This window comes from Aethalodelphis obliquidens, unplaced genomic scaffold, assembly GCF_003676395.1.
Source record: "Aethalodelphis obliquidens isolate GAN/ISIS:26980383/991018 unplaced genomic scaffold, ASM367639v1 scaffold30, whole genome shotgun sequence".
Classification (NCBI taxonomy): Eukaryota; Metazoa; Chordata; class Mammalia; order Artiodactyla; family Delphinidae; genus Aethalodelphis; species Aethalodelphis obliquidens.
In genome coordinates this window covers 4,838,401-4,863,599 of record NW_020837974.1, presented here as the reverse complement: position 1 = coordinate 4,863,599, position 25,199 = coordinate 4,838,401, and the positions used below count along the sequence as shown (strand labels likewise).

General features: G+C 44.2%; 1 protein-coding gene, 1 long non-coding RNA gene and 1 pseudogene across 6 annotated transcripts in view; 1 reads left to right on the top strand and 2 right to left on the bottom strand.

Moving 5' to 3' along the window:
• Window positions 1-25,166, bottom strand: part of RSPH10B (radial spoke head 10 homolog B) — a 41,056-nt gene extending 15,890 nt beyond the window's left edge. For 3 of the 5 annotated variants that reach the window (XM_027125763.1, XM_027125767.1, XM_027125768.1), the window contains exons 1-11: window positions 22,221-25,166; window positions 19,677-19,752; window positions 16,560-16,628; window positions 14,540-14,713; window positions 12,622-12,707; window positions 11,796-11,916; window positions 4,820-4,996; window positions 3,503-3,662; window positions 3,157-3,278; window positions 2,351-2,540; window positions 876-990 (exon numbers count right to left, since the gene is read on the bottom strand). In XM_027125763.1, the coding sequence (XP_026981564.1) occupies window positions 876-990; window positions 2,351-2,540; window positions 3,157-3,278; window positions 3,503-3,662; window positions 4,820-4,996; window positions 11,796-11,916; window positions 12,622-12,707; window positions 14,540-14,713; window positions 16,560-16,628; window positions 19,677-19,752; window positions 22,221-22,495 (1,565 nt within the window). In that variant the 5' untranslated portion in view covers window positions 22,496-25,166. The remainder of the gene's footprint in view (window positions 1-875; window positions 991-2,350; window positions 2,541-3,156; window positions 3,279-3,502; window positions 3,663-4,819; window positions 4,997-11,795; window positions 11,917-12,621; window positions 12,708-14,539; window positions 14,714-16,559; window positions 16,629-19,676; window positions 19,753-22,220) is intronic. The other 2 variants (XM_027125764.1, XM_027125766.1) reach the window with 2 other exon arrangements.
• Window positions 5,393-7,680, bottom strand: LOC113630423 (uncharacterized). Its single transcript, XR_003436959.1, has 2 exons — window positions 5,803-7,680; window positions 5,393-5,574 (listed from the first exon to the last, which is right to left on the bottom strand). It is a non-coding gene; the product is annotated as an uncharacterized LOC113630423 (long non-coding RNA).
• On the top strand, window positions 8,795-10,985 carry LOC113630421 (peroxiredoxin-1 pseudogene; annotated as a pseudogene).
• Window positions 25,167-25,199: the final 33 nt, after the last annotated feature.

Below are 25,199 nucleotides of genomic sequence, written 5' to 3'. Positions count from 1 at the left end.
GGCTTAGTAACTGGCCTCTAACAAGTAGAGTACAGCAAGGGGAAAATAGTAAGTCTGCAGTAGAGAAACCGGGCTGACAGCACTTAACCACGTGATCAAGGTTAACCTCCCCAGTAATGAGACAGATCGACATCATTTACCTGATAGGATGGTATTCTTCCCCCAAACTCATAACCTCAGTGTGATGATGAAAAAAAATCAGAAAATTGAAATCGAGGGGCATTTTACAAAATAACTGACCAATATTCTTCCGAAGTGTCATGGTCATAAAAGACAAACTATCACAGCTGTAGGGGACTAAGGAGATGTGATAAATACAAGGTGGGATCCTGGATTCGGTCTTGAAACAGAAAAGGGAAAAAACTCAGGAAGTCCTAAAAAAATCTGTAATTTAGTTAATGGTGTTGTAGCAATGTTAATTCCTTAATTTTGATAAGTGTACCATGGTTCTGTAAGATGTAGTAATTAGGGGAAGCTGGATGAAGGGTATATAGGAATTCTCTGTGTTACGAGAATTGCGTTGGCGACACTCTGTAAATCAACAATTATTTCAAAATAGTTTTTTTTTTTTTAAAGATACAATATCAATTTTGCTCTGAGAAAGATAGGAAATTCTGGTCTAAGGAAGAGCTGGTGGTAACTATTTCTGAATAAAAACTTGAGGGCTATGTGCAGAATTGAAACATGACCCACGTCAGAAGGGTTTTCAAAATTTAATCTTGTTTCTCGTGGTTTTGTGGTTAATATTTGTGGAAAACTTTTGTTTCTGATCCTTCAAGAGTATGAAAAATAATATCGAAGAAAAAGGAACAATATCATAACAATCCTATGAGCTCAGCCCTCATCCTGTCATGGGGTCCAGAAGGAGTACTTACTGGTATTCTTTGTGATGGATGTGGTAAGCCAACTCCAGGAGGTAATTCAAAAATGTTGTCAAAAGTATTGTTGTAAATGGAGAATGAATTTCTTCAACTGGTATGTCCTTATTGGCTAAAACAAGAAAATTGGGGAGGATGCCTGGTGGTCTCTAGAACCTTCTATCTTATTTGCTCGTGGTACACAACTCAAAGAACTGAATACAATGGAGTACACCTTTTTCCTAGAGACTACCCTGAACAGCATATAAGCGTCCACCTAAAAATTAAGGTCCACATGAAAGAGCTCCATCTGGTCACTTTACAAGAAACTTACAAGATACCTTGTCCTGGTGTTTTTCAAAGTGGTCTGAGCCACAGTCTGATTAACGCTGCTAATTCTAAGTGAAGTTTGAAGTGTGTTTCAGACACTGAAATTTGAAGTAAATAGGCGTTAGGTCTAACATCAAGAAGGTGATCTGAGGCCTTCCAGCCTGCCTGCCTGCCACAATTCAGCTGAAAGGAATAAAGCCTTCAAAGTTGTTAATTTTACTGCAGGGACTTTTCAACTTGAAATCAAGCCCAAGCCCAAGATTATCTAAAGCCTTTTCTTTCTTTTTTTTTTTTTTTAAATTTATTTATTTATTTTTGGCTGCATTGGGTCTTCATTGCTGCACGCGGGCTTTCTCTAGTTGCGGTGCACAGGCTTCTCATTGCGGTGGCTTCTCTTGTTGCAGAGCACGGGCTCCAGGCGTGCGGGCTTCAGTGGTTGTGGCGCACGGGCTCAGTAGTTGTGGCTCGCGGGCTCTAGAGCGCAGGCTCAGTAGTTGTGGCGCACGGGCTTAGTTGCTCCGCGGCACGTGGGATCTTCCCGGACCAGGGCTCGAACCCGTGTCCCCTGCATTGGCAGGCAAATTCTTAACCTCTGAGCCACCAGGGAAGCCCTCTAAAGCCTTTTCTAGGCTATTCCAAGCCCTCCCTGATCCTCTCTGCTTGTGACCTGACAACTGGACGGTTTGGGGGCTTTTTTTTTTTGAGGGGGGGCGGATTGTTGTTGTTGTTTTCTCAGGGATAGGCAGGCTTCTCTGTAAAGGGCCAGACGGTAAATATTTTAGGCTCTGTGGGCCAGCCTCTGTCACAGCCACTCAGCTCTGCTGGTGCAGGGCAAAAGAAGCCACGGACAAGATGACAACAAATGAGCATGGCTGTGTTCCAATAAAACTTTATTTACAAGAACACGCAGTTGGGCTGGATTTGGCCCACGGGCCGACTTTGCTGCCCCTGCTAGAGATGGTCTTTAACTGTTGCTGTTATTTCATGAGATCCTCTCCTCAGTCATGTTTTAAGCACCCTGGGAACACAACCATGTATTGCTTTCTGGAACACCTCTCCCAACATCTGCCTTCCTCACTCCCTTAACATTTCCTAACTGGTGTCAGGGTGCTGTGATGTTATACTGCTCTTTAAAACAGATGCGAAGGATGTGGAATACTCACCACTTAGTACCCTGTCCATATCGGCGAGGGTTATTTTATGATGATGGAATTTGCAGTCTTTTAGAAACCTCCAGAAGTGAAGCTTTGTCATCAGAAAGGTGTTATCCAGAGAGTGATCACATCCTAGGCTGCTGTAGAAGCTATAGATTCTTCTTAGTTCTGTAATATTTCTTAAGATAGCATATTCTACCTGAAAAGGGAAAGCCACACATATCTTCATCTTACCTGATAAGAACAAAGGTAAAAGAAAACCTGTTTTCTAAATTAAACGAGGTAACACATGCAATAGCATTTACCTCTTACCACTGTAAGAGCTCAATAAACGTTATATTCTCCCCACCCATCCCCAGGTCAGTAACGTGCAATTTCTGAGTAAGAGTAGAAAGACATGCTGTTATCTGGACAGTGGAATTACTTTCATGCTGCTCTGTCCGATCCTATCCTGTTTCATCCTATCTCAATGACAGTGATAAAATTCTCTTGTCTACAGATCGATATCCCTCATGGACACAGACACAAAAATCTTCAACAAAATATTAGCAAACCAGGGAATTCCCTGGAGGTCCAGCGGTTAGGACTCCACACTTCCACGGCCGGGGGCCTGGGTTTGATCCCTAGTCGGGAAACTGAGATGTCACAAGCCACGCAGCATGGCCAAAAATAAATAATTAATTTAAAAAACTTTACAAAATAAAAGACATTCAATACATGACAGCAGTCATCAACTGCATCTTCCCAGGACTGTGGAGAGTCTGCTAATGTTTTAGCCTAAAATATAAATTTATAACAATACAGAAGGTTTTTACCTGCTTCTTTTCTTCTGATTGGTCTCTCTCCGGGTACATTTTCAGCAACAAACTGAGATCCAGCTCAACGCTCGAGCCTAACGTGGAATTACTTTCACTGCCATCAAGCTTTCTGATGATTTCTAGCAGATGAGGACAAATATACAGGATAAATGTGAAAAACAATGTTAAAATATTTCAATGTCATGTCAAAATGATTTTCTGCAGAAGCGTGACACAAGAGTATTCAAAAACCTATAAGAAAGCAGTTGCTCACAGGGACTTGTGTTTTCTGAAAGATTAGGTGTATTTTTGATGCGATGTTACACATTAATTTGCCTTTAGCTGACAGGTGGACGCCCCCTACCGGCACTGATGGAGGATCTGCAATACTGGTTCCTGAGGGCAGATTCTGGAGTCGTGTCCAGGTAGCTGATCAGTTCACCTTCAAGATTTGGAAACTCTGCTATGCGGTCATTGGAAAATGGGCCATCATACACACGCCCATTCTTAAAAGTTAATCGGCCCTGCAGAGAGAAAAGTAACTTTTTGCAGCTTAGGAAAACCGTTTTTAGAAAACCATTGGTAGGGACTTCCCTGGTGGTCCAGTGGTTAAGAATCCCCCTTCCAATGCAGGGGATGTGGGTTCGATACCTGGTCGGGGAACTAAGATCCCACATGCTGTGGGGCAACTAAGCCCGAGCGCTCCAGAGCCTGTGTGCCACAACTAGAGAGCCTGTGTGTCCCAACTACAGAGCCCGCGTGCCCTGGAGCCTATGTGCCACAATGAGGACCCAATGCAGCCAAATAAATAAATAAATATTTTTAAAAAAATTATAGAAAAAGGAAACCGTTGGTAAACGTACATCAATATCTTTTTCAAGGGTTTGGAGGCTTCTGTTTGCTTGTTAAGATCTGCACTTAGTCCACATACAGTCAGGCTCCTGGAGTCTCTTGTTACCGTGTAGATCCTCTCTCCTCTCCCCGATCCCCCTTCTCTCCCCTCACTGTATCTGCCCCACAACCTCTCCCCAACTTTAAGCACCCCTAGGTCACAGAACGTGGCTTATTAAATATGCTGATGACAGCAGAGGTGCCTATCACAGAATGGGGACTCTCTTGATATTTATCACACCCAGGCCAGTGGTTGGTCTGACTCAAAGGTGGGCAAATGACCCCCAGTTCAGCTCAGTGAGGCTAAAGATGTTTGTGGAAAACTTCTCCAAAAAGAGTTTCTTGTCTCCTTCTACTTAGTGGGGTATGTAGACGTGAAGCCTGGAACCACAGCAGCCATCTTGCAGTCATAAGGGAGGGCAGCATAACTGTGAAGCTGACATGGCAGGAGACATGGGTGGATGGAGGAGAAACCCTGACGTCATGGAGCTGCTGAATCAAACCAACACTGAAACCCACATTATTCTTTATCATTTATGGAAGATTAAGCTAGATTTTCTGTTACTTGCAACCAAAACCACCCTAACATACACACACACACACCAGACTAATTAAATAACCTCTAAATACAAAGGAAATTGGTATGTTAGAAGTTACTTTAAAAGTTATAGAATCATCTTAACAAAACAGTAAGTTATCCTATGCAAAATGGATAATGCACTTTACTAGACAGAGAATGACATGCCTTTACATAACCTTTAAAATGTAATCTTCACAGGTCTGTACTCACCATGCCATGTTTTTTATTGGCAACCCATTCTCCCTCATACATGGCTCCACTGGCATAGTAGAACTTTCCATAGCCATGACGGTATCCATTCACAAACTCTCCTACATATTCATTTCTCAGAGGATACTGGGAGTAGAGGGTTCTCTTTAGAAACCATGTGTGTGTGCCAAAACCATTCTGAAAAGAAAGCAAACTTCCATGAGAAATGCTCAAAATGTTTCCTCTTTTTACCCAAATCCATTTAAAATTAGGTATGAATCAAATCCAGGGACTCATTTGAAGGGGCAAGGAGCATGCGTGATGGAGTCTCACAAACTTGGGTTCAGCTCAGCTCAGTTAGTTACAAACCAGCCCTTTGACATAAGGCTAATTAGTTCTGCCCTCTGGGTCTCATCTATAAAGGGAAATAACACCAACCACAGGTTGGATGTAATCATTGAAAACAGTGTATATAAAGTGCCTAGCTTAATATTATTTTAAATTTTAATTACTTTTAACATACAGATTGATAAGAATATTCCCTCCTCAATCCCACATTCCAGAGATAACTACTAGTTGGGTTTGAAATTCATCTGTTTTTCCCAGGCACATACAATCATACTTAATCAACATATTACATACATATATAAAGACATACACAATTTTTTCAACAATGGAATGTTTCCATATATACACCATTCTTTTTTTTTTTTTTAACCCTATCTGACTTTATTCATTGTTATACAAGCTTACACAGCTTGGATATATATACCGTTCTGTACATTCTGGGTATGTACTGAAGAGAAATGAAAGCAGGGAATCGAACAATGTGTACACTCATGTTCATAGCAACATTTGCAACAGCCGAAAGGCGGAAGCAACCCAAGTGTCTGTTGAGGAATGAATAAACAAAATGTGGTCCATCCATACAACGGAATATGATTCAGCCTCAAAAAGGAAGGAAATTCTGACACATGCTTACAGCATGGATGAACCTTGAAGACAGTACGCTAAAGACAGTACGTGAAATAGGCTATTCACGAAAGGACAAATACTATATGATTTTACTTAGATAAGGTATCTAGAAGAGTCACATTCACAGAGACAGACAGTAGAATGGTGGGTGCCAGGGGCTGGGGGGAGGGGGAAGTGGGGAGTTATTGTTTAATAGGTACAGAGTCTCAATTTTGCAAGGTGAAAAGAATTCTGTGGATGGACGGCGGTGACGGCTGAACACTGTGAATGTACTTAACACTGAACTATATACACTTAAAAATGGTTAAGATGGTAAGTTATATGTGTATTTTACCACCATTAAAGTTAAAAAGAAGAAAACAAAGTTGGAGTGGCCATATTCATGTCAGAAAAAGTAGAGCTCAGAGAAATAAAAATCACCAGGGTTCAAGAATGACATTATAAAAAGGGTCAACTCACCAGGAACACGTAACAATCCTAAACGTGTATACATGTAACAACAACCTGTCAAAATATACGAAGCAAAAACTGATAGATCTGAAAGGAGAAACAGACAAATCCACAACTACACTTGGATACTTAAACATGCTTCTCTCAGAAATGGATAGAAAAAGTTGACAAAAAATGAGTAATGATATAGAAGATCTGAACAACACTATCAACCAACTTGATCTAACTGACATCTATAGAAAACTCCACTCAACAAAATCAGAAATACACATCACATTCACCAAGATAGACCAAAATAAACCTCAACATACTGAAAAGAAATGCAATTATAGACAGTATGTTCTCTGACCACAGTGGAATTAAACACACACAAAAAACAACAGAGACGTATCTGAGAAAATACCCAAATATCTGAAAATTAAACAACATACTTCAAAATAATTTATAGGCCAAAGAGGAAGTCATGGGGAAATTAGAAAATATTTTGAACTGAACAAAACTTAAAAAACATGATATATCAAAATAAGTGGGATACAGATAAAGCAGTGCTAAGAGGAAAAATTGTAGTATTAAATGTTTATATTAGGAAAAAAGAAATGTCTCAAATCAATAGAGCATCCATACAACTCTAGGAAAAGAGCAAATTAAACCCAAAGCATGCAGAAGGGAGGTAATAACAAGAATAGATATCAGGTATTTTGAAAAACATCAAAGAAAACAAAACTAAAACTGGCTCTTTGATCATTTTAATGAAATTGATACATCTCTAGCAAGACTGATGAAGGAGAGAGAAAGCACAAATTACTAATATTAGAAGAAAGAGGGACCATCACTATAGATCCTATATATATTAAAAGAATAAGGTAACGTTATAAACAACCTTGTGCCAATAACATTAACAATTTCTATGAAGCAAGCAAACTCCTTCAGTATAACACAAACTTCCACAGCTTACTTAAGAAGAAATAGATAACCTGAATAGCACATTATTAACTAAAGAAATTGGTTTTATAGTTAATATGTAGTTAATTTAATCATCCCACAGACAACTCCAGGCCCAGAAGGCTTCACTGGCATATTCAACTGTATGGCTAAGGAAGAGATAATGCCAATGCTACGAACTTCCAAAAACTTGAAGAGAACACTTCCCAATTCATTTGATGAAGCTGACATCACCCTGATTACTACAAGCTGACAAGATGTTATAAGGAAATAATACTACAGATCAGTATTCCTCATGAACATGGACACAAAAATTCTCAACAAAATATTAGGAAATTAAACCCAGCAAGATATAAAAAGGATAATATCATCATGACCAAGTTGGGTTTGTCCCAGGAATGCAAGATTGGCTCAACATTTGAAAATCAATTAATCTAACTCAACCAATCAATAGACCAGAGAAGAAAAACCACATGATCATCAGACTGGAGGCAGAAAAAGCACTAGACAAAATTCAACATCTATTCATGATGAAAACTGTTAAGCAAATTAAGAATGAAAAAGTGCTTCCTCGGGGCTTCCCTGGTGGCGCAGTGGTTGAGAATCTGCCTGCCAATGCAGGGGACACGGGTTCGAGCCCTGGTCTGGGAAGATCCCACATGCCACGGAGCAACTGGGCCCGTGAGCTACAACTACTGAGCCTGCGTGTCTGGAGCCTGTGCTCCGCAACAAGAGACGCCGCGATAGTGAGAGGCCCGCGCACCGCGATGAAGAGTGGCCCCCGCTTGCCACAACTAGAGAAAGCCCTCTCACAGAAACGAAGACCCAACACAGCCAAAAAATAAATTAATTAATTAAAAAAAAAAGTGCTTCCTCAACCTGATAAAGGGTAGCTACAAAAAACCTACAGCTAACATCATGCTTGATGAGAGACTGAATTCTTTCACACTAAGATCAGGAACAATGTGAGGATGTCCACTCCCTCCACTCCTAGTCAATATCACAAAATATCCTGGAGGTCTTAGCCAGTGCGATAAAGCAAGGGGAAAAAATGGCATACAGATTAGAAAGAAACAAGAAGTTGACTGTATTTGCAGGCACGGTTATCTAGATTAAAAAGTCCTAAAGAGTCTACAAAAAAGCGACTAGAACTATCATGTGAGTTTAGCCAGGTCCCCGATTAGTAAGTTAATATATAAGATGTCATCAGAAAATCCTAGCTATATAAACTATATAAAATTAACCATAGAAAGCTTTCCTTTCCTGTGCAGGAAATACATAGCTATTTATTTATTTATTTATTTATTTTTGGCTGTGCTGGGTCTTCATTGCTGTGCACAGGCTTTCTCTAGTTGCGGTGAGCAGGGGCTACTCCTCCTTGTGGTGCGCAGGCTTCTCATTGCGGTGGCTTCTCTTGTTGCAGAGCACAGCTCTAGGCACACGGGCTTCAGTAGTTGTGGCTCGCAGGCTCTGTAGTTGTGGCACACGGGTTTAGTTGCTCCGCGGCATGTGGGATCTTCCTGGACCAGGGCTCGAACCTGTGTCCCCTGCATTAGCAGGTGGATTCCTAACCACTGCGCCACCAGGGAAGCCCAATACATAGCTTGTAAAATGTAAATAGTGCGTGTGCTTCCTGACTGTCCTTTGTGGTTTGTGAGAAGTGCTGATTGCAATATGTCTTCAGGAAATGCCAAAATTGGGCCCCATGCCCCCCACTTCAAAGCAACTGCTGTAATGCCAGATGGCCAGTTCAAAGATATCAGCCTATCTGACTACAAAGGAAAATACATTGTGTTCTTCTTTTACCCTCTTGACTTCCCCTTTGTGTGCCCCACGGAGATCACTGCTTTCAGTGATAGGGCAGAAGAATTTAAGAAACTCAAATGCCAAGTGATTGGTGCTTCTGTGGATTCTCACTTCTGTCTCCTGTCATGGATCATCACACCCAAGAAACAAGGAGGACTGGGACCCATGAACAGTCCTTGATATCAGACCCCAAGCGCACCATTGCTCAGACTATGGGGTCTTAAAGGCCGATGAAGGCATCTTACTCAGGGGTCTTTTTATTATTGATGATAAAGGTATCCTTCGACAGATCACCATAAATGACCTTCCTGTTGGCCGTTCTGTGGAGGAGACACTGAGACTAGTTCAGGCCTTACAGTTTACTGACAAACATGGGGAAGTGTGTGTAGCTGGCTGGAAGCCTGGCAGTGATACCATCGAGCCTGATGTGCAGAAGAGCAAAGAATATTTCTCTAAGCAGAAGTGAGCGCTGGGCCATTTTAGGGCCAGGCTGCAGTAGGTGGCCATGAGAACAAAACCTCTTTTGTACTACTGTCATGCTTAAAACACAAGACTTGACACTCAGCCCAGATGTGGTGTGGGACAGGACAGGCCCTTCCTGCAGGGCTTGGGGAGGCCAGCCTTTCTTCCTCTGGAGGGAACGGCCTGAGCTGTATTATGGGGCAGGCAAACTGATGTGTACAGTAGTAGGATATCACTTTTGGTCTTTTGTAGCTTTATTAAACTTGAGCTGAGACCTTTTTGATTCTTCATTTTAGGTGGACATTAGCCTTTGAGTGTAAGAGGAATTTACTTTTTGCTTTCCCCTCTTTAGGGGAAAATGAGGTGTGAGAGTGCCTCAGAATCAGGAAATTACATTGAGGGGAAATGCAAGTAGATACAGGGAATGGACCTTGAAGCAAGGTGTTTCATTTCACCGTATCTGGAGAAGAGCAAGGCCTACTACAGTACTGGCCAAGGCACTGCAATTTACGCTATAGGCTGGGTTGCAAGTTAAGAGCCCAGTGAGATTACTGGCATTTGCTTTTACACTACTGGGAGGGCTGTATGAAAACCTGAAGCTTGGCCTCTTCTGAGAAATGCCTGGTACTGGTTCTGTAAAAAGATCAGAGTTAAGAGGCTTCGGTGCCTTTGGAACTAAAAGGGGGAGGGGGAGACGAACACAGCGCTGGTGTTCATAGGGGAGGCTGTCTGTGTCTAAAGCACGGTGCTGAGCACCTCTTGGCTTCCCTGGGTTTCTATCCTTGATTTAAGGATAGTTCTTATCCTCCTATCATTGTCCTGAGGGAGGGCTGTCAGTGGGGCAAAGGTGGATTCCTCCTGGGCTCTTGAGGCTAGGGCAGATTCAGGACTGAGAATCCTTCTGTATAACACGTGGTGCCCTTCTAGACACCTTCCAGACACGGCTACCCCAGCCTACCTGCCCCTCCAGTATTCAGACAAGCCAGAACTATGAGCGGTGGTATGGGATTCCCGGGGCCTTCAATAATAGCTTATTATAGGCCGGGCACTATTTCGTATTTATTCAGTCTCCATAAGAACCCTCTGAGGCAGGCACCTTTATTTAGGGGCCAGTGCTTCTTAAGCCCTGTCACAGGTAGCATCTGGAAGCACTGCAGAGAAATGGGAACAGGTAATAATCCCAGATCCCAAGGCAGCTGGCAAGTCTGGATCTGCTTTGGTCTTTTGACCAAACTTCAAATTTGAGCCTTGTTATCGTCATTTAAGATCTCTACTATAATTCTTTATCAAAAATGATCACCTGGTACCCAATAAAATCTTGTCTAGCCAAATAAGTCCAAAAAAATAAATAAATAAAATGTAAATAGTAGTCTCAGTCCTCCCAAGAGTCACATGACTTATGAATTTGCCAATGGAAGAAACTCGCTTGGGTGGGAGACCTCTAGAGAAAACTAAATACTAATAAAATAGCACTTAAAAAAAAGGTCAAGTTAGCCATAAAAAGAATGAAATAATGCCATCTGCAGCAACATGGATAGATCTGGAGATTATCATACTAAGTGAAGTAAGTCAGAAAGAGAAAGACACCCTATGATATTACTTGTATGTGGAATCTAAAATACGACACAAGGGAACGTATCTACAAAACAAAAACAGACTCACAGACATAGAGAACAGACTTATGGTTGCCAAGGGGGAGGGGAGGGCGGAGAGGGATGGATTGGGAGTTTGGGATGAGCAGATGCGAACTATTATATACAGAATGGATAAACAACCAGATCGTACTGTAAGGCACAGGGAACTATATTCAATATCCTGTGAGAAACCATATGGAAAAGAACATAAAAAAGAACATATATACATGTGTAACTGCATCACTTTGCTGTAGAGCAGAAATTAACACAACAGTGTAAATCAACTATATGTCAACAAAATATATATTTTTTAAAAAGGCTGATTTAGGGCTTCCCTGGTGGCGCAGTGGTTGGGAGTCCGCCTGCCGATGCAGGGGACACGGGTTCATGCCCCGGTCCGGGAAGATCCCACATGCTGCGGAGCAGCTGGGCCCGTGAGCTGTGGCCGCTGAGCCTGCGCGTCCGGAGCCTGTGCTCCGCGGCGGGAGAGGCCACAACAGTGAGAGGCCCGCGTACCGAAAAAAATAAAAGAAAAGAAAAGAAAAAGAAAAATAATAAAAAGGCTGATTTAGACAAGTAATCATAATGTGAGTTTGTGAGTTTCTAAATTTAACACAGCTTGAATTTCAGATTACCGTGCAATACCCTACACCAAATACTTCATGGGCTGAGGATCAGCAGAGCCCCCACCTCTGGGTGTATTCCACTCAAACCAGCTAGCACAGTACCTGGGCCCCCTGCTCCCAGTGACCTGTGTACTCTTCGTTAGTTGTCAGCCACCTCATCCGGCCTTCCCCATGACGCACGTTGTTCTCCCACTGACCTTCATATATATTTCCAGATTTGTAACTAGGACAAACAAAAATTAAAAACAACCAGTTATCTCATGTACAACATTTACCTTTAAGACTTTCTTAAACTTTCTCCCTAAATACCTCTGAAGAAATCCAATCCTTGTGCCCATACAATCTTCCCTGTATTTAAATTCAATGAATAGGCATGTGGTCCATATGAACAATCCTCTGGGTGGGGGGCGGGGGGTGGACAGAATAAATCACTTTGTAAAAACTTCTGATTACTTAATAAGGTGACAGTGGGTAAGATTAGTGTTTATAATCTTTTTAAGTAACTCCCTATAGTATTATGATTGGTTAATATTTTGCCCCCAAGTATTTTAATCCTTAAAATATTTGGCTCCCTCAGCTCGATCTAAAATCAAGTCGATATGTCAATATCCCTCAGAAAATAGAAACTAACAATGGAGACCCAGGATTAATATAGAAAACAAAGGGAGGCAGTTTCTATGTATAATAAAGTGAAACAGTATGATTAGCCATCATATTTAATATGGTGTTTTTCTAAATTTTCCGAAGAATACTTCATCCCTGTTGAGATTATATTGGGGTTAATTTAAATATTCCACCCTGCTTATATAGAAAACGTGTTCTCTGTAAGTTCTGCACCTTATCTTTAAATAGCCTATGTGAAAGTTATTTGGGCCCAAGAACGCTTTTCGCCAACACCCCAAACATGGGGGGGGCGGTGGATACCTACCGCCTTATCCCCCAGCCCTTTCTGACGTTGTGCACCCAGTCTCCCTCGTACCATGAGGTACCCTCTTGATTGTAACAAATGCAGCCCTAGAACAAAGAATAGCATTTTTTTAATAAAATCATCAAGGCTTATAAAACAAATGCTTTTTTAAAGGTAAAGATTAAAATGTATGATTTTTTTTTTTTTTTTTTTTTTTTTTTTGTGATACGCGGGCCTCTCATTGTTGTGGCCTCTCCCGTTGCGGAGCACAGGCTCCGTACGCGCAGGCTCAGCGGCCATGGCTCATGGGCCCAGCCGCTCCGCGGCATGTGGGATCTTCCCGGACCAGGGCACGAACCTGTGTCCCCTGCATTGGCAGGCAGACTCTCAACCACTGCGCCACCAGGGAAGCCCTAAAATGTATGATTTTAAGGAGTCTAAATGATGCAGAAAACGTCATCCTTAGGTAAGACATATAACCCGTGTTATGTTTCTGGTTTGTGATTAAGAATACTGTAAAGTGCCCCCCAAGTGAGAATGAGATCACAAATCAGTTACCCCTGAATAGCAAAGTGTCACATACGGGATGAAACGACTACATCCATCACACTCAGTATAGTCAGTAATTATTTGTCAAATAAGTACCTAAAGAAATCCTATTTTGTCGTCTCCTAAAGTGAAGAGTAGTACCTTCCTTATAACTGAAGCTCACTCTCTTTTATGTACCAAAACCAGTTTGTTTTATCCATTTTGACGTCTTACTTTACTGCCTCTGAGCATAAGTGAACACGGCATAATTTTTCTTTGACGATTCCTTTAAGGGAGTGGGAGTAGCCACTGTGCAAAGCATTTGGATCTACGGTAAATGGCCTGAAATTGCTTGTTTATTCACTGGTTTATTTCTGTGTGTGTGTGTGATTTTTCCATCTTCTTCCTCATTATCACGCTAACTTGTTCCTTCTCGCAGCCATCCTGGTGCCTCTATATAGAAGTCACCATCCCCAACTCCCCCAAATATCTGAACTGACCTGCTCTGAGCTAAAAGACAAAAAAACAGAATGCAGAACACAAGGGAACAGTCTAAATCTGAGTAAGGTGATAATTATGAAGATAGACTTTTTCTTTTGACATTTTCTAAAAACAGTGCTACAGTATTTTATCATCCTATATAAAAGTGAGACAATAGTACCAAAAACAGCAACCTCGCTTCAAAGTACCTATAACCTACATTGCTGGTGAGAGTGTAAACTGGTTTAGCCAGCACGGAAAACAGTTTGGTGGTCCTTCAAAATGCTAAACATCAAGTTACCGTAGGACCCAGCAATTCCACCCCAGGTATATACCCAAAAGAACTAAAAACAAGTAAATAAACCTTTGCACTCACAGTCATAGCAGCACTATTCACAGTAGCCAAAAGATGGAAACAGCCCACATGTCCATCACTGGATGGATGGATAAACAAAATGTGGTCCATCCATACAATGGAATATTACTCAGCTGTGAAAAAGGAATGAACTACCTACAACACGGATGAACCTCAAAAACATGATACTCAGTGAAAGAAGCCAGGCACAAAAGGTCACATATTGTCTGATTCCATTTATACAAAATATTCAGAATAGGTAAACCCATAGAGTGAGAAAGCCGATCGGTGGTTGCCCAGGGCTGGGGAGGTGGGGAGTAACTGCCTAACGGGTATGGGGTTTCATTTGGGGATGATGAGAATGTTTGGGGACTAGATAGAGGTGGTGGTGGCACAATACTGTGAATGTACTAAATGCCACTGAATTGTTCACTGTAAAATGGTTAATTTCACGTGATGTGAATTTCACCTCATTAAAAAAAAAAGTGAATATACCCTTCACAGCCCCCCCACCTCCTGCTCTCTGTGTTTGCACATCCCATTCACAGCCGGGGGTCGCGTGGCCGCCTCACCCACCTTGCCGTGTCTCTTGCCGTGGCACCAGTGGCCGATGTAGCACACGGGCTGCGTGCTGCACTTGAACATGCCGAATCCGTGTCTTATGCCGTTGACCACTTCTCCTTCGTAGGTGCTGCCATCCGGCCACGTGTAGACGCCATGGTTCATGGGGATGTTTTTCACAAAGTCCCCCTAGGCCAAAATGGTCATCAGTGTGGCAGAAAGAAGGCAGTGGAGAGATCCCTCGTCTTGTGGGCTGCTGGAGATGCGGATACCACGCCGGTCTCTCCTCCCTTGGAAACGGTTGAATACCCCCTCCAGCTCCCACCCCCCTCTCCTCCCGTCTCTACACATCCCATCCTCCCACACCTGGTCCCTCCACCGGACAGAAGCCCAGGCGGAATGAGCTATCGGGAAAGCTGTGTGCAGACGAAGCTCGAAGCAGCCAGCAGGTGACGTGGTACAGTGGTGGCTCCCAAGCCTGGCCTTGAGAATTTTGGATTCTGGAACCCGCCTTGGAGGCGGCTAATTCACTGGGTTCCAGTGTCACCCCCAGGAGATGCTGACGGTTAGCCAGGCTCAGGGATCACTGGTGGAAACCCTAATATACTGCAGACACACCAGCCAACCTCCTGCCCCAGGATGAGTGGCCAGCATGCGGTGGCCCCCACACCTCAGCCCAGAGGCATCGGGTTCTTTTCCAGGAACATGAACTCCTGGAGGCGAGGGCCCAGCAGAGGTCCCAAGAGGCCAGCCAACCTCCCAGAGGATGCTTCTGTGAGAGCCTGAATCCTGCCCATAAACCCTCCCCTGACTGGGTGTTTGTGTGTCTGTGATGGGGGTGGGTCCGTGTCTGCAAGAATGAGCCCCACCTGACCTTCCAGAGCTGATGAACCAGAGGTCCAGGCCAGGAGGCGGGGCTTGGGGGCAGTGGGGAGTTTCCCGGGAAAGATTGGCCTGAAACGGCAGTCGGGACACAATCCTCTGGCCGCCCTGGACCTCGGCTGTTCTCTCCGCTCCGTGACAATGAAGGTGGACCCTCCCCTCGCTCTTCCCCAGCCTCATCTCCCACTGCCCAGTCCACTTAGCTGCCCATCTGGCCCAATCGTGCCTCTTTCCCTAACCTGGCTGTTGTCTGCATGTGAGCCTTATATCCCCTGCTTTAAATGCTTTCATTACGACTTAGGAACACCATCGCGTTAGCAGCTCTGCAACTGTGATTTTCAGGGCAGCGTTTCAGGCCCACACGCACTGTAGAGGCAACCGGTCTAAAAATACGCATTCCCTAACCCAGCAAGACCGTTAAGTGAGGCCCAAACGCAGCACAAGCAGCCAGTAGAGATAGCTACATCTGAGTGAGTGGGTATGGTTTGGTCTCTAGAGAAAAAAGGTACAGAAGAGAGTGTATAACAAACTATTTACAGGGCTCCCCTGGTGGCACAGGGGTTAAGAATCCGCCTGCCAGTGCAGAGAACACGGGTTCGAGCCCTGGTCCAGGAAGATCCCACATGCCGTGGAGCAACTAAGCCCGTGCGCCACAACTACTGAGCTTGCGCTCTAGAGCCTGCGAGCCACAACTACTGAGCCTGCGTGCCACAACTACTGAAGCCTGCGTGCCTAGAGCCCGTGCTCCGCCAAGGAGAGAAGCCACCGCAATGAGAAGCCCGCGTACCGCAACGAAGAGTAGCCCCCGCTCGTCGCAACTAGAGAAAGCCCATGCGCAGCAACGAAGACCCAACGCAGCCAAAAATAAATAAAATTAAATCTTTAAAAAAAAAATAAACTATTTGTGTTTGCAAAAAAATGGGAGAGGCTGAAGAATACCTCTAGAATATACAAACGAAACTGGAAACTGGTGACAATTTACAGAGGGTCCCCTGCGGTAACAACTAACTTGTCACCTCTGTTCTTCGGTTCTATGGATTTTTTTTTAACCCATGTGCTGAGTTACTTTTATGAAACTAGTACGCTTAATTGTGGGAACCTGACCATTAAATCACATAATTCACTTAGAACTATAACATACTATACGCTTTACCTCATATTTCAATCCATCAGCCCAGACGTAAGTCCCCCGTCCATGCATGAGTCCTTCTGAAAACATACCCTTTGAAACAGAGCAACAAAGCGTTAGGCCCAATCTTGATTTACACAACTGCCACCCAGGGATTCAGCTTTTAAAATGGAAACAAGTTCGACAAATATGCTTGTCCAGTGTTCAGCTGGGAGCTGGCAACACACTGGCGTCCATCCTGTTCTAAAAAGGATCTGAGTAGGAGTCCAAAAAAACCCAGTTCCCTAAAACTGGCACTAGGCGGTGCTGCGCAGTTGTTAAAACTGAGCTGTAAATTCAGGCTTCCTCACCTAATTAAGCTGTTGGAAAACTCTAGAGTTCAAAAGAACTCATATGCTTTGGGCTTTGTATTTCAAAGTTTAAGGGTCTTTTGAAAATTATTTAGACTAGATTAAAACCATTATCTGGATATCAGAAATTATGACATTTGTCAACGTCACACTTTGTTTTCCCTTACTGGGAATTATCAGAACGTGTGAGCGTGTGTGTGTATTGACACAAACACAAGTATACATAATGTACAGTTGTCCATATCATTCACTTAGAGTATCTATTAATGTATAGGAACTAGTTGTTAAAAACTTCACACACCTGAATGTCGCAATGCAATCAGAGAAAACGCGTGTAACATTACACCCAGTCCTTCCTCGGAATCCCTTCTTTAGAGGAGGTGGTGAGCTCAGGGGTTGATGACTGGAGAGAACCGAGATCTATGTAAACAGTGCCCTGACGCAGCGGTTCTAGACTCGACTGTGCATCAGAGCCACCGGGGTGGGGGGAGGTGAAAGCACAGATGACTGGGCCCGCCCTGCACGCTGGAGATCCTGATTCATCACCAGCTCTGGGCTGGGGCCCAAGAATTTGTACTCTGCACAAATTCCCAGGTGCTGCTGCTGGTCCCTGGGAACATGCTTTAAGAACCACTGCCTTAACTTCACTAGCGAGAAGGTCCGTTATATCATCCATCCAGGGGAACCTAGCCGCACATCAGGCAGGGCTGGCGCTCAGGGAAACTGGGGGCAGCCAGAGAGCTTACAACTGCAGGCTGAGGCTCTCGTTTGGATTATGGAATCAATCGTGGTCGCAAGAAGCAGAGTTTTGTTTTGTTTAACAGAGTGTTGATAGAACAGAAGGGATTGCGCTTCATCTACACGGGAAGGGCAAGTGTTTCGTGAAATGTTTGTTTTCAAGTTTTCTCTTTAGGAAATTGCGATCTAAACATGTGACCAACGCAGGTCTGACCCCTGTGGGTCGTGGGGCTACTGGGTCATTCCACTGGGTCTGCCTCCTTCACCGTTTAAAGGAGATCCAACTGATGATGGCTTTCAATCGCAAGAATCTGAGTCTAAGGAAAATATGCAAAGTTTACAAAGCAGGTAGCTGGCAGCGAGGAAGGGGCTCCTCCAGAAATAAAGGGGTGTTTGCCTCTCATTAGTGGGAAGGGCAAGGCTGCCTGGCCAGGCTTGAGCTACCAGGTGACTGCATACCTGAGGACACCCGGGGTTAGCAGGAGCTGTGATCACATCCTCAGCAGCCCAGGAGGGGTTTATCCCATGTGGTCAAGCACTAGGTATCTTTGAATGGTATACACACTCGTGCCTTGTAGAAGTACCACAGCGGTGAAGGAAGATTCTCATCAGGATAAAGAAACACTACAAAGGCCAGAACTGGCAGAGGCCAGAGGGACAGTCATCTTAATGAGTATCATCCAGTCATAATAAATGGCATGGGGTTTTTTTGTTTTGTTTTGTTTTGGTTTTGGCCAGCTGCATGGCTTGTGGTATCTTAGTTCCCCGACCAGGGACTGAACCCAGGCCCTCAACAGTGAAAGTGCAGAGTCCTAACCACTGGACCACCAGGGAATTCCCATAAATGGCATTTTTAAGAGCTTTTATAACACAGGAAAATGAACATGTTATGTTAATGGGAAAAATCAGGATACTGAAACCTGTGCCTTTTGACCTCAACTACAAAAATCTGTTCCTATAACAAGCACACGTTTCCTGGATAATCTGAACGAACGGATGAATGACTACTGCCACTGTAGCATCATTGATAAAGACAAAAAATGAAAACACCCCAAAAGTATCTAATAATTATGGCATAGTTCTGAATGGTAAATTAGAGCACTATGTAATATTTTAAATAATTATGGAAGAGGGAATGGGAATTCAGTGCTTAATGGGAACAGGGTTTCAGTGTGGGATGATGAAAAAATTCTGCAGATGACAGTGGTGATGGTTGTTCAACAATGTAAATGTACTTAATGCCACTGAAACTAACACTTAAAAATGGTAAGTTTAACGTACATTTTATCACAAACAAACTTTTAAGTTATGGAAACCATACATTAATACAGCAACGTATTCATAACCAAAAAAAGATTCAAGGTGTTATCTACAAAATTAATACGCCCATGTAAAAACACTGATCCATCCATTCAAGAAATAAAAGAGGGGGGCTTCCCTGGTGGCGCAGTGGTTGAAAGTCCACCTGCCGATGCAGGGGACACGGGTTCGTGCCCCGGTCCGGGAAGATCCCACATGCCGTGGAGCGGCTAGGCCCGTGAGCCATGGCCGCTGAGCCTGCACGTCCAGAGCCTGTGCTCCGCAATGGGAGAGGCCACCAAAATAAATAAATAAATAAAAGAGGAACTTCCCTGGTGGTCCAATGGTTAAGACTGCACTTCCACTGCAGGGGGCACGGGTTCGATCCCTGGTCGGGGAACTAAGATCCTGCAAGCCACGTGCCCACCCCCCCAAAAAAAAAAAAAAACACACAGCAAATTGAAAACATTTATGGCAAAAGGATACTGGGATTTTTACTCTTTGTTTTTTACTTTAGAGACCTTAATGTTGTTTGTACAAAATAAAACTTGGCAAAAGGAAAAAATCTAAAATGACTACTTTGTACTAAAGTAGTCATGTTTTTACCTTAAAATATGTACTCAGGGTTCAAACTAAAATCAGCATCAAGTACTTCCAATTTCTTTTGAGGAATCAGTGGACTTTCTGAAGATGCAAATCTAAAATTATCACCCTGCACTGTCTGCCCTGCCCAGTCCCAAAAGGTATAACTCACGTGGTAGGTACAGCCTCCTTGAAAGATGGCAAAGCCTTCTCCCTCATACAGTCCACGGACTTTTTCCCCTTCGTAGCTACAATGAAACAAAGCTCAAGGCAATGAATCATGTGAGCACACCTCAGTTACTGTGTGTTAAAGTACGTAATGAACATCAATGAAAAAGTACAAATGTCTCACATTCACTCAACAAGCATTCCCCGCCGAGGACCACTGTGTGCCTGCCCCCTTCTAAGTACCAGGGCTGCAACTGTGAACAAGTTCCTGCCCTTGGGAGTTTATGGTTCAAAGAGGAGAGACAGTAAAAAGGAAACAAATGAACAAGATAATTCTAGATCACGTTCAGTTTTTGTGAAAGATATGATCGGGGAATGTGATCAGGAGTAAGGAGACGGCTACTTATAACAAAGAACCTGGAGAAGAAGAGGATCCCCAGGAAGAGGAAATAGCAAGTGCAAAGGCCCTGAGGCAGGAAAGAGCCTACCGGCTCAAGTTCAGCTGCACAGCTGGACCACACTGAGTAGGTGAGCAATGGATGGGAGGGAGACCAGGGGAAGAAGAGGCTGGGCCTGATAAAGACTTGCTATAAAATCGAAAAGCTCTAGGAGGAATCATGAGAGGGTTTTAAGAGGTGGGTTGGACAAGACCAGATTTACGTCTTAAAAAGATCACTCCAGCTGCCGTGGAGAACGGACTGTGGGGGGGGGGGGGGGGAGGAAGCTAACTGCCGGGATGGAGTAGTGAGAGGGGAGAGAGATGGAGGCGTATGGAATATTCTGGACAATTTTCTGTCTGCGGTGATGAAAACATTCTGAAAATGGGTAGTGGGGATTGTTGCATGACATGGTGAGTGTATTTAATGCCTCTCCATTTTTACTTAAAATGGTTAAAATAGTACATTTTATGCTATGTGTATTTTACTATGATAATTTTAAGATATATTCCGGACATAGAACCAACAGGGCTTGCTGACGTGCTGCCTTTGGGGAACGGAGGTACCGAGAACAGCACCCAGATTTTTAGTTCAGCACCGAATGGATAACGTGTGATGTGTCACCTAGCTTGCCTCTAGGCTCTGAGGTAAGTGAGGTGGAAAACAAATGGACCTGTGACAGCTATGACCACACTGGGATTATTCCAAGAATCCAAGGAAGAGTAAACATTAGAATACCTATAAATATAATTCATGATATCGGCAAATCAAAGAAGAAAAACCATGTTTATATCAAGATGCCAGAAAAGTATGATAACATTCAGCCATCATTTTTTAAAAATTCTAATTAATGGCAGTCACTATGGAAAACAGTATGGAGGTCCTTAAAAAAACTAAAAATACAGTTACCATATGATCCAGCAACCCCACTCTTGGGCATATATCCAGAAAAGACAGAAATTCTAATTCAAAAAGACACATGTACCCCCATGTTCATAGCAGCACTGTACACAACAGTCAAGCCAGGGAGGCAACCTGTGTGACCACTAGGCTGTTGGCAATGACAGAAGCTGACGTCCGAGACTAGGTTGTGAAAGACACCGAGGCTCCCGAAGCCTGCTCTCTCGATCACTCCCCAGGGAAGCCAGCTGCCATGCCGGCAGGACATTCAAGCCGCCCTGCGGAGACAGCCCATGCGATGAGGAACTGAGACCGACGGCCACCCCAGGGAGCCACTGCGAGAGACTGTCCAGCCGGCCAAGCCTTTAGACGAACGCTGGTTGACATCTTCGCTGAACCTCATGAGATCCTAACCCAGTACCATCCAGCATCCAGCAAAGCTGCTGCCAGACTCCTGAGCCCCATAAACTACGTGATATCTATTGCTTTAAGTGTCATGTTTTGGGGTAACTTGTTACGTAGATAATTAATACAGGGAGTGATGTAAACCAAGTCAGCATTAGGAAGGTAAGTCGACGAGGCGTGGGGAGAGAGGCTAGAAGCAGGGACTCTTGAGGAAGTGAGTCCAATGGCCCAAGCAAGAGGTATGAAGACAAGTCTGTGCGTAGCAAAAAGGATGAATGAGAGAAGCACGGAGGAAAAAGAAACACAAAAGGCAGGGGTAGGGAAGAGATTAGTTCTGCGACTTGGAGCTTGGATGCCCTGATAGAAACAGGGACCAAGGGAGGAGCCAAAGGCTGCGAGAGAAACAGCAACGTTTAGAGGAAGCTTCTAAGGTGCGAATACTCATTTATTTCCCCCCATTAAGAACCTGAGGCTCAGAAAGGTTCGGCGATGGGGTTGATGTCCTAGAGCTAAGACTCAAATCCAGATCATGGTACTTCAAGTCCTGCAGTCTTTGCGTTGAGACACAGAAAGTTTGAAGTCCAGTGGACGATGTCCACTAGGGAGGTAAAAATCTGAACCTAAAACTCTTGGAGAGAGAACAGTGCTAAAGACATTGATGTTTACCGTCGTCTAGGGAGACGGAAGTAAAGCTACAGTAAGAGATTATCAAGAGACAGAGAACAGAGAGCATGAAAGTCGTAGAAAAGGGAGCATGGACGATGCAGCTCATTAAAATCACCTTTCAAAAGCAAAAAAAAAATCACCTTTCTACTATGAGTTTGGTCAGAATGGGCTCTTCATACTGGGTGGTATCTTCATACTGGGTGGTATCTTCATTCTGCAGATCATCATTTTTGCACTCTCTCTCGAGTTCTGGTTCTTTGAGCTGCATGTCCAATGGTGGCACAGCACCTGGGGGCATATCTTGCCTAGCAGCATTGCCATCTTGTTTGGGAAACTCTGTATGATCGGAGACAGACGAGGGAGAGCAGGCCAACTTATCCCCTTTTTTATCTGCTCTTTTCTTTTCTTTCACCATTGCCTTTAGAAGACCTAAGGTTTGCTTTATATAGGTAAGTATCAAATGACTCCTTTGGTTGAAAGCTGTTTGTTTCAAGGCGTTGATGAGTTTTACCTGAAAAATAAAAATTATGTCTCGTTTTACAACCCCAATGTCATTATCACTCTTTTCCTACAGCCTGAAAAATTAATTACAAGTATCGAGTCTCACCAGTTTATAAAAATATTACTTCAATATTGCATTGGTTGCTTCCTAAAATTTTTAAAATTGGAACCACCATCTACCACTTCTTTCCAAATAGTGCTCCAGTAAGAAGAGCAATCCTGTGTGTGAAAAATACCGACTTAACCTCTGAAATTTTACATGCCACCAGTTCGTACTTTAAAAGCCCGTCTCTTCGTGTGTCAGCATGGCAAAGTGCTCATGAGCTGCACTGCCCCTTCCCAGCTGTTACCTGAGGTCCTTCTGCTTCAGCTGTCAAACAGGAATAACAGCACCTTAGTCTGGTTATAAGGATGAGATGATGCACAAAATCCCTACGGATCAGACAGTGTGCACAATCAATAATGAAGTGATTATTTTTTCACTTTCCTGTTTTTGAACTTGAAATCATCGGCTACCTACTCCCTAGGACAGCACTGCCAGGGTCAAGCAAAAAATCTTGTGCTAATTATTTGCCCAAGGTCTTAGATCTGAGGCACAGGGCTCCAAAGCCACAGTTTCTGTGGCCTTCCCAAACTGGCCCCACTGAAGACACCCCGGTGCATCGAGCAGGACGCACAGGTGAGTCCCGGAGTGCGAGGCAAGGTCATGTCCGTCGCGGCGCAACCACGGCCTGGGACCCCGGGACCCCGCGGGGGCGCTCACCTCGCTGGGGACGCCGTGGGACTCTGCCAATCCCAGACGGAAGCGGCGCGGCGACCTGATCCTGCCGGTCTCCAGGCAACCGCAGGCCCCGCCCCGCTCTTAAACGGGCCGCCGAGCGTGCTCAGCCCTTAAAGCAGAGCTCTGAAGCTGGAAGCACCTCACCAGGGTTTTCCCAGCTCTACTAATTGCCGCGCCCGAGGCCTCTCTCACTAGAATAACTCAGGTGTTACTTTTTCATTATGGCCCTAAACGAATTACCCCAAACTTAGTGGCTTAAAGCAACACAAGTTTATCATCTCACAGTTCTGTAAGTTAGGAAACCACCAGGACTGGTTCCTTTGGCGGCTCCAGGGGAGAATCTATGTCCTTGCCTTTTCCAGTTTCTAGAGGCCGCCTTCCTCCATCTTCGAAATTAGCAACGTTCCTCTCTCTGGCTCAGCTGGGAAAAGTTCTCCACTTTTCAGAAGCCACGGGCTAGACGGGGCCCACCCAGCCAACCCAGGGTACTCGCCCCATCTCACCACCCTTCCCTTACTCACCTGCGGAGCCCCTTGGCCACATAGAGCAGGTTTTCAAGGGTTCTGGGATGAGGACAGGTGGTCTCTGGGGCAGGCCTGCCTCCCACAAACCCCGATATGCGGAGTTCTTGCAAATATTAAATCTTTCGGACAGGTCCACCAGTGCAGTGCTTGCACAAGTGGCAATGACCATTACTTGACTGTCTCCTTACACCTAAGGAATTCTAAGTTTGCAAATGGAAGGAAGCCCACTGTCTGGGCAGAGAGGTCGAGAGCAGGGTGTGGGTGGGAGGCCCACACTGGGCACTGTACCCCAACCGCCATCTGGACCCCGCAGAGGGCATTTTTACTTCCATTTCTAGCAGAGTTCAAATGGGACGAGACTCCATGAAAAACCATTTGACAACACACAGGGATTCTTCTACCTCCAGTACCAGTCAGTAACTAGACCATCTTGCAGTTCACACTCTCAGAAAACCAAATCACAGCATCAAAGTTACAGAAAAATCAAAGCCTTTTATTTCCCCTTGCCTACAACGCTCTTTGCCACCCTGGCTGCAGCGGAGAACATTTAAAAATAGAGACCCCCAGGAGTGCCCTGGTGGCCTACTGGTTAGGATTCCGGGCTTTTGCTGCCGTGGTCTGGGTTCAATCCCTGATCAGGGAACTGAGATCCCGCAAGCAGCGCGGCACAGCCAAAAACAACAAAAAAAACAAAAGAGACCTCACCCCACCTGGTCGACTTCTTCCAGCTGGACAGAGAATATCCCTTGGGTATCTTTGGATTATTTTCTAAATTTAATATGCATTAGGGTTGAAAATGACTAACTCAAAAGGACCATAATTTTCAATTTATGAAGTTAAACCATTATGGGCTTAATCATCATTAAGAGCTGAAAAGTGGCAGGCTAAAATACGTCAGGCCAGAGCAGAAGTCTAGGTGACTTCCAAAGCGCTCTCTTTTTGTAAAACATGCTCTTGCTGCTACACCACACACACACAGACACACACAGACACAGACAGACAGACAGACAGACAGACACACACACACACATGTTCAAATGTGAAGCAAAAAATGTTGCAAGCAATGCTCCACATGGACTGATAAAGTTCTCAAGATCACTTCTAAACGGACCTGATGCATTTTTAAGCAGCAGGTTCATTGAGAAACAAACCCCAAAATGGTTACTTAAAACCCTGCCTTGAAAAACAGAAAAATCTGCAGTAAGATCAATAGCTCTTTAAAATGAGAAATGTTAGGGCTTCCCTGGTGGCGCAGTGGTTGAGAGTCCGCCTGCCGATACAGGGGACGCAGGTTCATGCCGCGGTCTGGGAAG